Here is a 12543-nt window from a genome sequence, read left to right on the forward strand (position 1 = left end):
AAAAATGACAGGAGACAGGAATGGGAGCTTCTAAGCAAGTTAGACTAAAATTTTTAAGAGTGAAATGCCTAAAAATAGGCCCCTGAATGCATAGTTAGGCACCTATATAGAGGCTGCTTGATTTTCAGTTGTTCTGATCACCCAGAGCTCCCATTAACTTCAGGAGCAACTGTGGATACTCAGCTGTTCTAGAAATCAAGCCACCTTTATTCAAGGGTCTAAATATGGATGTCTGTGCCCAGGTTTGGGGGGAAAGAATAAAAAATAAAAGAAAAAGGTTTTTGCTACCAAGATTTTATAAAAGAAAGAAATAACCAAGTTTCATTTTCTCAGGTTACAATGCTTGAAATTGAATCAACATAACAATTAATAGTGCCAAATATCTGTGCAGAAGATTTAGTCAGAGGTGAATGGAAAGCTGTTCCAAGATCTGTAGCTCTTAATTAGCAATCTGAAACATTAGTTAGATATTTCATATTCTGAGACTGCAAAGTGTTACCAGGCCACCTAAATCTTTTTCATAGTATTTCAGTGTTGCCATTAATAAGCTTTTCAGGCTGGTCTGAGGAAGACTTTGCAAGATTAACTTTGCAAATCTGTAAGTATTAACTATTTAACTGTTTCTGAATTACCATTTTTTCTACTTTTGGATCAAGTACAACCAGCAGACTTGAGCATATTTTTAAATACTATAAAATATGAAGAAGGGAGAATTAGGCCTTTAATTCTGTCAAACGCACTCGCTTGTCAGAAGACTTCTGAATGCTGTTTTTTTTAAAGACCTCTTTTAAAAAATAATCCTGAGTTGATTTTGCATTTAAGCCATTGCCAGGTCATGCTGAAGTGCATAAGAGCCAGTCACATGGTGGAAAATCTGCAAGAAGAAAGAAAATTCATGATGGAATTACACATGACTATAAATTTCCAAGTGCCATAGACGTAATAAATTAAAGGCATGTCAGATGAAGATGACGGATATTTATTTGTGTGCGTGTGTTCATAAAATATGATGTAGTATACCTTCATATACTTGTTTATAGGATCTGAACTAAGGGCTCTTGTTGCCTTCCTTGGAAAAAAAAGTAAAAACTCCTGTTTTTAAATAAGCTTTCAAAAACAGACAAGTAGGAGACAATGCTTTACTCTCACTGTAATCTGATTTTGATGAATTTAGTATTATTTCTAATATTCAAAGTATTCAAAATTGTTTATGCTTTTATATGGTTCATTTCATTTTCTTTACTGTACTGCCTTAGGGCAGGAGGTTTCTCCATTTTCTGTGTTTTGCTTTTTTATATATTTCTTTTAGTGAATATAATGAATGGCACATTTTATGATACATGTTTTTAGATGGCAGAGTATAGCAGAGCTTTGGTCATGATTGGGGTCTTCGTGCAATCCCTGGCAGACAAAAGGATGCCACCCTTAAGAAATCAGAACAAGCTGTGTCACATACAGTGGCTGTCTTGTAAGACCCAGCAGTGATGGCAGTGGCAACACAAAAGCTCACACTGCTTAACCAGGGACATGATTTTAGGTCAAGTGAGAGGCAGAGACAGGCTGGCAGTGAAGGAAGCCAGTATTATCCTCAAAGCAAGAGGGAACCTGTGGGTTTCAAAAGTCTCACAAATATTCACCCAGCATCCTTCAGCTGTTATATTTTTCTTAAGACATGTCAGTATTTCAGTTGCTAGAAAAAATATGGGCAGAGGACTTAAGTTTTTTTCTCCTTCAGCCTCTTTACACAGCTCTGTTCTCCCACCAGCAGCAACAGCACAAGGGCTCCCAAACCATTTTCTTGGTTAGAGCTACTGTCACCTCATCTCCTGGGCTTAATGAGCATGACAGTGAAGTTCAGCAGCCCTAATGGTATAGTCCGTCCTATGAAGCTATGCCATTTCAATTACGTTGTATTCTTTGGGGTAGATCCCCTACTACAGTGAGGCAGGTCACAGGGCAGATAGGTCAGAATCTTTCTTCCTACTGGGAACTACACATTGTCACTGAACTACTGGGAACTACACTATTTGTCTGCCAGGAAACACAGTGATCTGCCTGAACAAAAATAAAAGCAATTACAAAAATGAGGCTTTGTAGGAAACAATTGCTTTTTCTTCCCCAGGAAATAATCAATATGTTAAAACTTCTCTATCAGCAGTACCATATGCAGAATGAGACGTGACTTTCTTCACAGCACGGAAATACACTGTGAACAGTTGTGACAGTGACACAAAGGGTCCGTACAGTATTCTGAGAGCCAGCTGAACTGGCAACAGACAGAAGTGCAGGGGAGTGCACTACCATGTATTCTTAAAAGACTCTACATATGTACAAACTGAGCTCCTTTGCCTACCGCATTGTGAGACCGGCCCAGACAATTGTCCGCTGCCCAGAATACCAGATTCCCAGGAGCTGGCAATGACAGGCCAAATTTAAAACAATACTGGGCTGGAAGTGAACTTGTCATTAATAATGCATTAGATGTATGTTCTGTTACCTTCTCAACAGCATCAAAAAGTATATTCTGCAAAAACAGTAAGCTGGCACGTTTAGAAAGATAACATTTTCTCTTCCACAGTCTGAAAATTGTTAGCAACTAACCTGTTTCTCAATATCTTCCAACAAACTACTAGCACCCAGGCGAAAGAGCTCTGGCTTTAGCCACTCCACTCCCAGTTCGTCCTTCACCAGCATAAGCCAAGTAATAGCTTCTTTTGCTGTCCGAATACCCCCAGCAGGTTTAAATCCAACCTTTATAAAGAAAAAAAGAAATGCAATATACATTTTCATTCATCACAGCCCCAGAAGAGCAATCAGCATTTGTACACCAGCAGTCTAAATGTGCCTGTGGTGTATATAGCACATTCTGTTCGGTAAGTATCTGACTGCAAACAGCGTTAGGTCTGGACTAGTGCTGAGAGTCATCAGGCCTCAGTCCTCACTGTGAAAGACAGAACTTTTGCCCTGAAGGGAAGCAAGGCAGGGAGTAATACTTTTGACACCTCTACACTTTCTCAGGAGCTGGGTTTGAGAGAACTTTGCCCATAACACATACTAGGACAAGCAATGTAGGCAGAGCCAGGGATATCTGCATATCACCTACTGCCTGTGTTGCAATCTAATTCAAATAAATCACACCAAATATACATGCAGTAGTGTAACACCAACAATACTGAAATCAGGCATGTGATGCAGCTGACTTGTGTGAAGAGCAGCAGGAGAGATCTGTACTTTATAAAAAGCCTGTGTGCCACAGTTACACATGATTGGGCTGTAAATTCAAACTTATTTGGAGCATTTTCACTAAAATTTTCCAAATTTCAAATTTTAAATTATGTCTGTCTTTACCAGAAATTGAAATTGTTTTACAGGAACTGCAAAACTTCTCTCCCACCACACAATGGCTAAGCTTTCAGACACTACATGAGAGAAGTGTCATACTTGGTCAGGTGAACTGCCATGTATGAAAAACCTATCTTTAAGGTAGAGCATGCCTTGAAATCCATGAACCCATGAACCAACACTGAGGTGACCAGATGTGCACCCCTAATGCCAATCTTGGTTAAGTGCCATCTATACACATCTCATTCTAAGACAGAGCTTGTGATGCACAGTTACCAAAAGCCTGGTCAAAAATTTTATTGCTTGCATTAGCTCAAATGTTGGCAAGCAGCAGTTTCTTTTAAATTCATGGAAAATAAGAATTGGAAAAAAAGTGTTTCTTCATTAAAGAAGAAAATCTGCATATATACAATAGCACATAGTGATGCTTTCTACATTTCCCTCTCCCTCACATCTTTACTTTGGGTAGTCCTTCACTTTAGCCTCCTTCTGTAAGAATTATTGTTCTGGTTACTGTATATACATTCCTAAAACCTCAATGCATCGATGACTTCTTTGTACCTTATAGATATGATAGTAGAATCAAAAAGTATCTGTCATTTTAAATATGTTTGGCAATTTTTATAGGAATTTCAGGACAAACACACATAGAATAAATCCTTCTCTAACACTGAAGCATTGTGATAACAGCATATTTCCAATAAGATTATAAAGAACTATAACAGGAAAGGCTTGATAAATCCAAAACACAAAGACTGTGTTTTTGTGGATGGATGGATGCATGCATAAATGTATGCATACATCTGTTAACATTAGATTTCCAAAAGGAATTTAAACCACAGCAACTGGAAAAACATCTTCTAGACAATAAATTAAAATAGCGGGACTGTGTTTTCCCTCAGGAAGAGAAATCCTAATCAAATTCAAATTTAGATTTCTTCCTAGAAATATTACAGCTCTTTGAGGTAATCTGTGGGAAAAACAAGTAAAATACAGTTAATAAGGCAATTAAAGCACCAAGCAAAATTCCTTTCCCTTTTTTGCAAATTCTGAAAGCTCTTTTCTTTGGGGAAAAAAAAAAAAAAGAAAAAAAAAGCTGACAAAGAAAAGCCTGTCTTCTCCCCCCATTTACCATCTTTCCAAATGGGGCATCTGACTGCCATAAAAACGCAAAAAGGAAGGGGGGTTATTTAATTCAAGAGTGGTATAAAGTCCAGCTACCACTTCCCTGCTGTTTCACAGTATTTCATTATTTTGCTTAATAAGTTCATCTCCTCAAGAATTTTCTCTTCACCTTATATTATTAAAAGTAATAAGTTTTTCTGGATTGGGGGTTTTCCCAACAGAAAAACCAATTTATGTATGTCCTTCAATAATGACAGGAAAAGATTATTTCCCATTATATTGCACACTTTTCATATCACCACCGCAGCTTATCATTCAATAAATGTTACTCTGCAACTTGTTCCTTTCCTCGAAGAAGTTTAATTTCTGTATTAACCTGTTTTTCCCAGCCAACGCCTTGCTAGAAAGCATTCCTACAGCAGCAAAATTAGTTTGTTAAAGATACCATTTAGAAATCTCTTGTCACTGATAATATTGTCTTCAGTTAATAAAGCACATGAAGTCAGTTTACGTCTAATTCTCTGACATACACAGACATAAGCACTCATTCTTAATAACATATTTTATACCATGAATACACCCTTTTAAAGCAAAAGGTGAATTCAATATTTATATCCAATTATTATATGTACAACACTCTGCAGATGCGGCAGAGCCAACCACAGCTCCTGTATGCAGCACCTGTGCCGAGGCGAGTCACCTGGCCCAAGGGATCTGCCTCAGGTTGGCAGCAATGATGCTCCTGAAGAAGCAAGACTATCCAAGATGCTGGAGTTGTTCCATGTCAGAGAGAGATGCAGACTAGGGAAGGTAGGGGTGAAGACAGCCCAAGGATCCAAGCTGGCCTCATCTAGACATCTACAGAGAGGAGAGGGACACACATCTATCCTGCTGTCACCTGGTCCCTCAAGATCCAACAGCCCCTGAAGCTATCTCAGAGCTATCCCTCTATCCCACTGGTCGTCCCATGTCCTAACATTACACCTCGAAATGCCATCTGCAGAAGGGGCAGAAGGGTAAGCTGGAGAGGACAGAAAGTGACCCAGAAGTGGGGAGAGGGTCTTAGCTAAAAATACAGTCACCTTCCCCGAGGCCTCAGGAGACAACAAAGCCTACTGCTGTACATCTGCACCAGATCTAACTGGCGACATCACTTGTCCCCAGGATATGGGAGGCAAGAACTGTCTTAAGCCTTCCTGGAGAACCTCCTCTTTTCTCCCTGCTCCTCACTGCCACTGACCTCCCTTGACAGTGACCTGAGGGATAAATGGTGTAACGCTCTCTCAGCTGCTGTCCTGCTCTCCCTCCACCTCAGACAACAGGATCCAACTGGATCTGCCTTCTTGTTCCTTTGGAAAGCCTCTCTGGCTTCCAAGAAAAGAAAAGATCAAAATTTACTCTTTGGGTTGCCAGAACAAAGCCAGAAAATAGAGCTGTGTACACTGAATGGACTCTTGGTGGCTATACATTTGTATAGCTCCAATGAGGTTTATAGGAGCATGCCAATCACTGTCAGCTTGAGATTTATGGAGATGACGATTTAAATATCTTAAATGGTGAAACAGAACTCAAAACCAAATGCAACACAGGATGTATCAAGACTGCGTGAGCTTTTAGGGAATTAACTGACATTTAATCAAGGGAGGGAAGGCAAAGGTGTCTTTTGGTTTGGGACTTTTGGTTTTTTAATTATTAGCAAATGGAAAGAGGAATACATGAGAGAAGTTCCACTTCCATTACCTACTGCTCTATAGCCATGGAAGATAACATATGCAAATTTATATATTCTGCATTTTGAAAGCGTTCCAGTCTTATTTTCTTCTGAGTAAACCTGTTTGGTCTATCTTTAGAAAGGTCACAAGAATGTACCTTGTTGCCGGTTTGCCAGTAGAATTCTTTAATGGCTCGCATCATGACTACTCCGACTGGAAGGGTTGCATTTTCCACTTCCTTTCCTGTAGATGTCTTTATAAAATCAGAACCTTAAAGGAAGTAAAAAGGTGCATGATAGTTTTAGAATAAGCCACTGTGCACATATGTAGTTCATGCCCTCCAAGGATGTCCTCATCCTTCACAGCAATTATGAAGCATCCCTTTACACGTCCCTGTGGTGTTGATATTAACCTTGCACCAGCTGAGGCTGGAACAGGAAGGTGAGTTACCCATCCGGTTTCTGAGCAACTCAGACTTCCCAGGGTCTAAATGAACACCTCAGCTTTTAATCCTTTGCTCTAGCTATCGCACTAACAATCTCTTCAGGACAGTCCAATATAGTATATGTTCCCGTATGCACATTCAATATATACACGTGTTACATCTGCTACACACACAAAAAAGAAAGATATCAGATTAACCACAATAAAGAAAATGATTTCCTCTAAACAAATGTTGCATATAAACTAACATTTTAATACTTCCACAAGGATCTTTCTGAATAAAAACAATTTCCATCAGATTTGTAATTTCAGTTTGCATCCATTTAGTCTCATATTTGACAGTCTAGTATCATATCTCCTGCAGCTGTTTAAAGTGGAAGGAAAGAAATCCCATGTGTGTTTATGAAACCAGATGTGTAATACTGTAAATAGGGGAAAAAGTCCTTTCATTTGTATTTTATGATTGTAACATTGCAAATTACTATACTTAAAGCCATTGCCTGATATAATACAGTAACAAGGTCAAAAATTCTTATTTAAAGAAGGAGAGTTAGCCTTGGCTTAATTTTTATGTTTTCTCATTTTTATACAATATTCCTCACTGTCTCTCCTGAATAGTTGTGAAGTGTTCTTGTACATTCTTGCTGTTTCAGTTTGACTTAAAATGAATCCAGGAGCACAGTATTATGAAAAGCTAAGAAACTAAAAACAACAACAACAACAACAAATGCCTTGCAGTGTATGATCCTGCACTGACAGAACACAATGACAAAACTTCTTTAATTGCATTAGGGCATACTTCACTCCTGGGAACCTACTTAGAAAAGGTGTACTGTGGGATCATTAATTATCAAAAGTAATCGGGAGGAGAAGAGGGCTAATTCAAACACAGTGTAGTAGTGCATCATCCACTTAAGTCAATTGGAACTGCATCTGCTTCCACTTCAGATTTGGCTTAGGGTCCACTTTGTCTCTTATTTGAATGATGATGCCTCTGTGACATCCCCTAGAGTAAGAAAGGGAACTTTCACTACTGGCTGAAAGTAAGGAGTTGCCTAGACTACGTTTTTGACCGTGTGCTGCGGCATGCTCCAGAGACCTGTCTTTCTGATGAAGGCTGGCACACAGCTAGGTTTGAACCTGTTGGGAAGTTGAGACAAAGCCAGGCATGCTTCAGTGTCCTGTAGTTTAAATATAATTGAACTGTATCACTAACATTGTCTCCTCTAAGACCATGGCTCTTTCTGTAGGCTTCCCACCTAGGCATTGGTGTTTTAAGTTGCACCACCCTATGACATTTCCCATTCGAAAAAGAAGCAACTACTCAGGAAACAAGTTCTAACTCCAGCAAAGTTGCAGTTTGAAAAAGAGACAATTAAGAGTTGATTGAGCTTTACAAAGAACTGAGCACATATGAGAGATAGTTGAGTTATATATTTCAGAGCTACTCCCTTTCAGAGAGACAGTGTGGACATCTGATAGTCATGTTAAAACAAATAATAGTGGAAGTGAAACTTTAACAATGCCAAATTATATTTTTAATTTCCCTTTTAAAATGTAGCACTTAAAGTCCTTCAGCGCGATACTTTTCATTTTTTCTAGTATAAGGTAAGTCAAAGCTTTTATAAGTCTTATAATTACAAGTCTCTATGGTACAGTTTCATTAAAAACTTTCATTAAACAACAGCTGCCCTTGTATATGGTCTTCTAATCAATTTGGTCAAACAGAATGACTTCTAATCAGCTGTTGATAAAAATAGAAGATGAAATTTTAATTCTAATAGATTAACCACAAACTCAAGATAGTCTTCAAAATCCATCTAGCTCTATTCTCCAGTGGATTTAACGACTATTCAGCAACTCATTACTAAATAGAACAAGATGAACATTTTCCAGTTCATTAAAGAAATGTACTATGTATTTTTGCATTGTCCTCATGATTCGTTACAGGGAGTCTTAATTACAAGATAATGGATAATGGTTATTAAATGCAGACTCCAGTAATGAAGCTCTATTCATTTGCAAGCCTCAGAGACTGCAAAGAGGGGAAAATAAAATTACTAGCTTCAAAAGATTAACGGATCAAATTATTATTCAATTTTGAAAATCTCATTCAGACTTCATAGAAACAAGAAGAGATTAAAAACTAGTATTAGTACAAAAGTAGTGCATTTATATATTTATTTTTAAATAATATCTTAAGGCTATTACCAGAATAATCAGCTTTAGATGTGATTATTAGACAAACATACAGCCAATTTAGTAGCATCCTCTAACAATGAAAACAATACATTTTTATTTCCCGAACAAATTCTATTTATGATACAAGAGCTTCCTTGCAGGACTCCAGGCAGCCTCTCACAGAACTCAGAAGATGCACGCTAACAGAGAGCACCACAATGTACGTATTATTAGCGTGTAGATTTCAGTAATGAAAAGGGGGATTTAAAAATCAACTACAGCCATAAAAAGCAGCTCATTAAGTAGAATTTATGCCAGCCTTGTAATAATAAAAAGTGTTTCATCAATTCTATTTCTTACTCATGTTTTCAAAAACAAGTTTAAGGAACGAAGTTCAGCAGGAGTATCATCTGGAAATTTAGGTGATGATTTAGAAACCAAAATTTATCATGCATCTTCTCATCTTCCTATGAATGTGTACATGCAAATATCAAGGGTGATATTAAAATACATCCTGGGTCACTTTCCTCTTCCTTAGGGTATGTTACCGAAAAATTAAGTCAAACTTAAAAAATGAGTTTATCAGTGTAGACTTGTAGACCAGTGAGCCTGGAAAAGGCCACACTTTTTACTCTTTTCCAGCGTGTGACTACAGTAACGTACTACCTTACAAGGCAGTGAGTCAGGCACGACTCATTGAATCACTAAAGAGTTCAGACATCAAAGCCCTTTGAAACACAGCAGCATTAGATGCCTGTTTCAGCTTGGCTTGCTGCAAACCCAGTAACCCACCTGCATGGAATGCTTTACAGCACCAAGGCCCAGCAAACGTTGCTTTCATGTAATTGGAGACAGAAATCTGTATAAACCAGAAGAAATGTGACCATTGCCAGTCTGTACATAGAAACCAAGTTCTCTGCACAGTTGAGAGCCAGGCCACTTGGGTTGTGGTCACATGTGTTGTGACATGAGCTGGAGTATTTTTTTAAGATACTAAACCCCTCTTCCTTTGCTCTCTCACCCTTCACACACATTTCAGCCACTGCACTCAACCAAAGGCCATTTAAAACAAGCCAGTTGAATTTGCACATGCTAAATTAAAAGCTGTGCCTTCATAGCTTGTTGTGTGAATCCACACCTAGAGATTAAGATGAAGCCCATTAAATTTATCTATCCTAGATACTTATATGGCCCTATTTAATGTTGTACCTGAGTGTAGTGCTGAGGCATACAGAAAAGGAGCGAGTTACCCAAGGCTTCTCGGCAAGCATTTGGCAGGGTAGGAATTGAACGTCCTGGTCTCCTGAAGGCCAGAATAGAGCTGGCACAACTGGCCTAACCCATTGTTATTCCCTCTGTCATCTCAGAACACCACAAAGCTTCCCAGTCCACGTAAAAATGAAGCACAGCACGAAAACCAGAGAATGTTATTTAGATTAGAGCATCCAGGAAACGAATTATGGTTCCATAATTAAGCAATAAGCAATAATAAGCAGTATAGCAATCGTGGAGTAATCACAACCTTTTGGTTGTGAAATGCTTCAAATGCCCTTGGGGAATGATTATCTCCTGATAACTACTGACTCTGTGTTGTTGCCTTACTCTTAATGAAGAGCAAAGATACGTCTGGCAGTTCTAAACAATAGTTCAGAGACAGGCGCTTGCAGAGGGACAATTATGCCATACTACCTTGTACATACTTGCAATGAGCAGAAATGTATCTTGGTTGCTGCAACTCAGATAAACCAATATATAGCAGCACGGGGTGAACACATGCCCACAAGACTTCTAGTAGTACTGGCAGAGAGTCATGCTGTTGAGGGCACCTGCATAAGCCCCTGCTGTTTGTACTGGAAAAGTAGCAATGATAAAATAATACATTATCAAATATGCATAAAGTTGCATAAGCAACCCATCTTTTTATTTGTATGAGTACCTAAAATAGGGGTCTTAAGATTCACACGTGGTTACCCCGACTAGGGGCTACCAGGCTATCAACTCACTGAAAATGAGAGGCAGGGCAAGATACAAAAGGCTAATGAAGTAGCTAATTCTTGTTAGCTGAGGCATTGTAATAGTCCCCCTACATGTCCTACAACTCCAGTTGCAATATGAAAGACATTTCCTTCCAGCTTAACTTTGCTATTGAGGAGAAGAGAATACACATCCGTGACAACTCACTTGAGCAGTAGCTCACTGAGTAGCTTGAACTCCATCACACATGGCTACACTGCCAGACCACTTATTTAGGTACCTATACATGTTTTCATATGCTGGTGTCAAGCTACCATTTTTGAAATTCCTGGCTTATAACTTGGTATTTTGTGAACTTTTTATTTTTTCCAATTCTTTTCTGAAAAGTACCTGTATGAGGAAAAAAAAAATTGCACCATGGAGCTCCACGTTTAAAGTCTGTTTACAAATAAGACAACCTTTATAATGACCCATCCTATCATCTCAGCTTCGTTTTCAAGACTAGAAATGGATGCTTCTTTTCTTGTACACCATCTCTGGTAATAGGCGATCTGCAGGCCAAATGATGCCCTTAGGAACACTTACGCACACACACAAAGGGACAAATTATTAAGTCCATACTTATGCAAAATTCCCTGTAGATGATCTCTGAAAGAATTCAGCATTGCTGAATTATGCATAGCTTGCTAATGCACTATTATAGTGTCTACCACAGGTCTCCATAGGATACTATTACTTAATTAGTATTAGTTTCTTGTGTGTTCATTTAAAATGTGTTTCTCGAGAAGGTTCAAAAGAAAGATCCACACCACCTTCTGTCACTCTGATATATATAAAAACAACTTCTGTTGTTTTTAGAACATTTCTTCCATTCCAATTCCTACTGTACACGGTGAAAGGGAAAAATAATTAACTGACATGTGACATGCTCCAATCTCAAAGGCCACAGCTGGGATTCTCATCAGTGGTGGCTCTTGGCTTTGGCTTCAAACTACACTAAAACATATGAAAAAGATGCTCCCAGTTCCCTCCCATATTGCCAGGCTGGAATATGGCACAGGTGCAGGAGCAGTGCAGGCAGTTGTGCACCACTGCACAGTCATTCCTTGTCCTCTCCAAAGAAGAAGCAGCAGGACATTTTCCCAAGACCAACTACTGGGACCACATGGAAACTTAAGGAATCCCTATATTGTTTTCTGCTTGTTAAATTTCATGCTTCTTTACTGAGATTTTCATTTATACTTATTCAAAAACGTGTACCATGCATTACACTCCAGGGCTCTACAGTAATGACCTATATTAACCTTATTTTGTTTTGCAGATGGCAATACTGAAATTGGTTAAGCAGTTTGCCTAACGACACATGACAAGCTAAAGGTAGAAAGAATAAATAAATCAATATATCCCAACACCTAATGGCAACTTTGCAATTATCACTGAGAAAAAAAATATACCTTTCCTCTCAGCTTATCCAGTCATAATGCTGTTATCCTTTACAGACAACAGTGTGGTTTGCCACTTGCCTCTGGTTTTGAGCAAGACACAAAATACCAAAATACTTGAAGAGCCAAAGAACCACAACCAACCTCCCACCCCCCAGAAAAATCCCCAAAATAAAATCTTTCACAAACTACACTGCAAAGCTGGAAACAGGATGGTGTTACTGATGAGGTAGGCATAGCACTGCATAAAATCTAGTGGAAGTGCACTGCAGCGCAGGAAAGCACAGAGCAGCAGACCCGCTCCCTCTCATTGCCACCATCAT

The 12543-nt window shown here is 38.8% G+C and overlaps 1 protein-coding gene across 4 annotated transcripts in view; it reads right to left on the bottom strand.

Annotated features, from left to right (window-relative positions):
* Positions 1–278: 278 nt before the first annotated feature.
* The window catches only part of DERA (deoxyribose-phosphate aldolase), a 53905-nt gene continuing 41640 nt past the window's right edge, over positions 279–12543 (bottom strand). For all 4 annotated transcript variants that reach the window (XM_084498604.1, XM_084498603.1, XM_084498607.1 and 1 more), the window contains 3 exons: positions 6337–6449; positions 2602–2751; positions 279–874 (listed from right to left, as the gene is read on the bottom strand). In XM_084498604.1, the coding sequence (XP_084354730.1) occupies positions 818–874; positions 2602–2751; positions 6337–6449 (320 nt within the window). In that variant the 3' untranslated portion in view covers positions 279–817. The remainder of the gene's footprint in view (positions 875–2601; positions 2752–6336; positions 6450–12543) is intronic.

Source organism: Aythya ferina (assembly GCF_964211825.1).
Source record: "Aythya ferina genome assembly, chromosome: 1".
Taxonomy (NCBI): domain Eukaryota; kingdom Metazoa; phylum Chordata; class Aves; order Anseriformes; family Anatidae; genus Aythya; species Aythya ferina.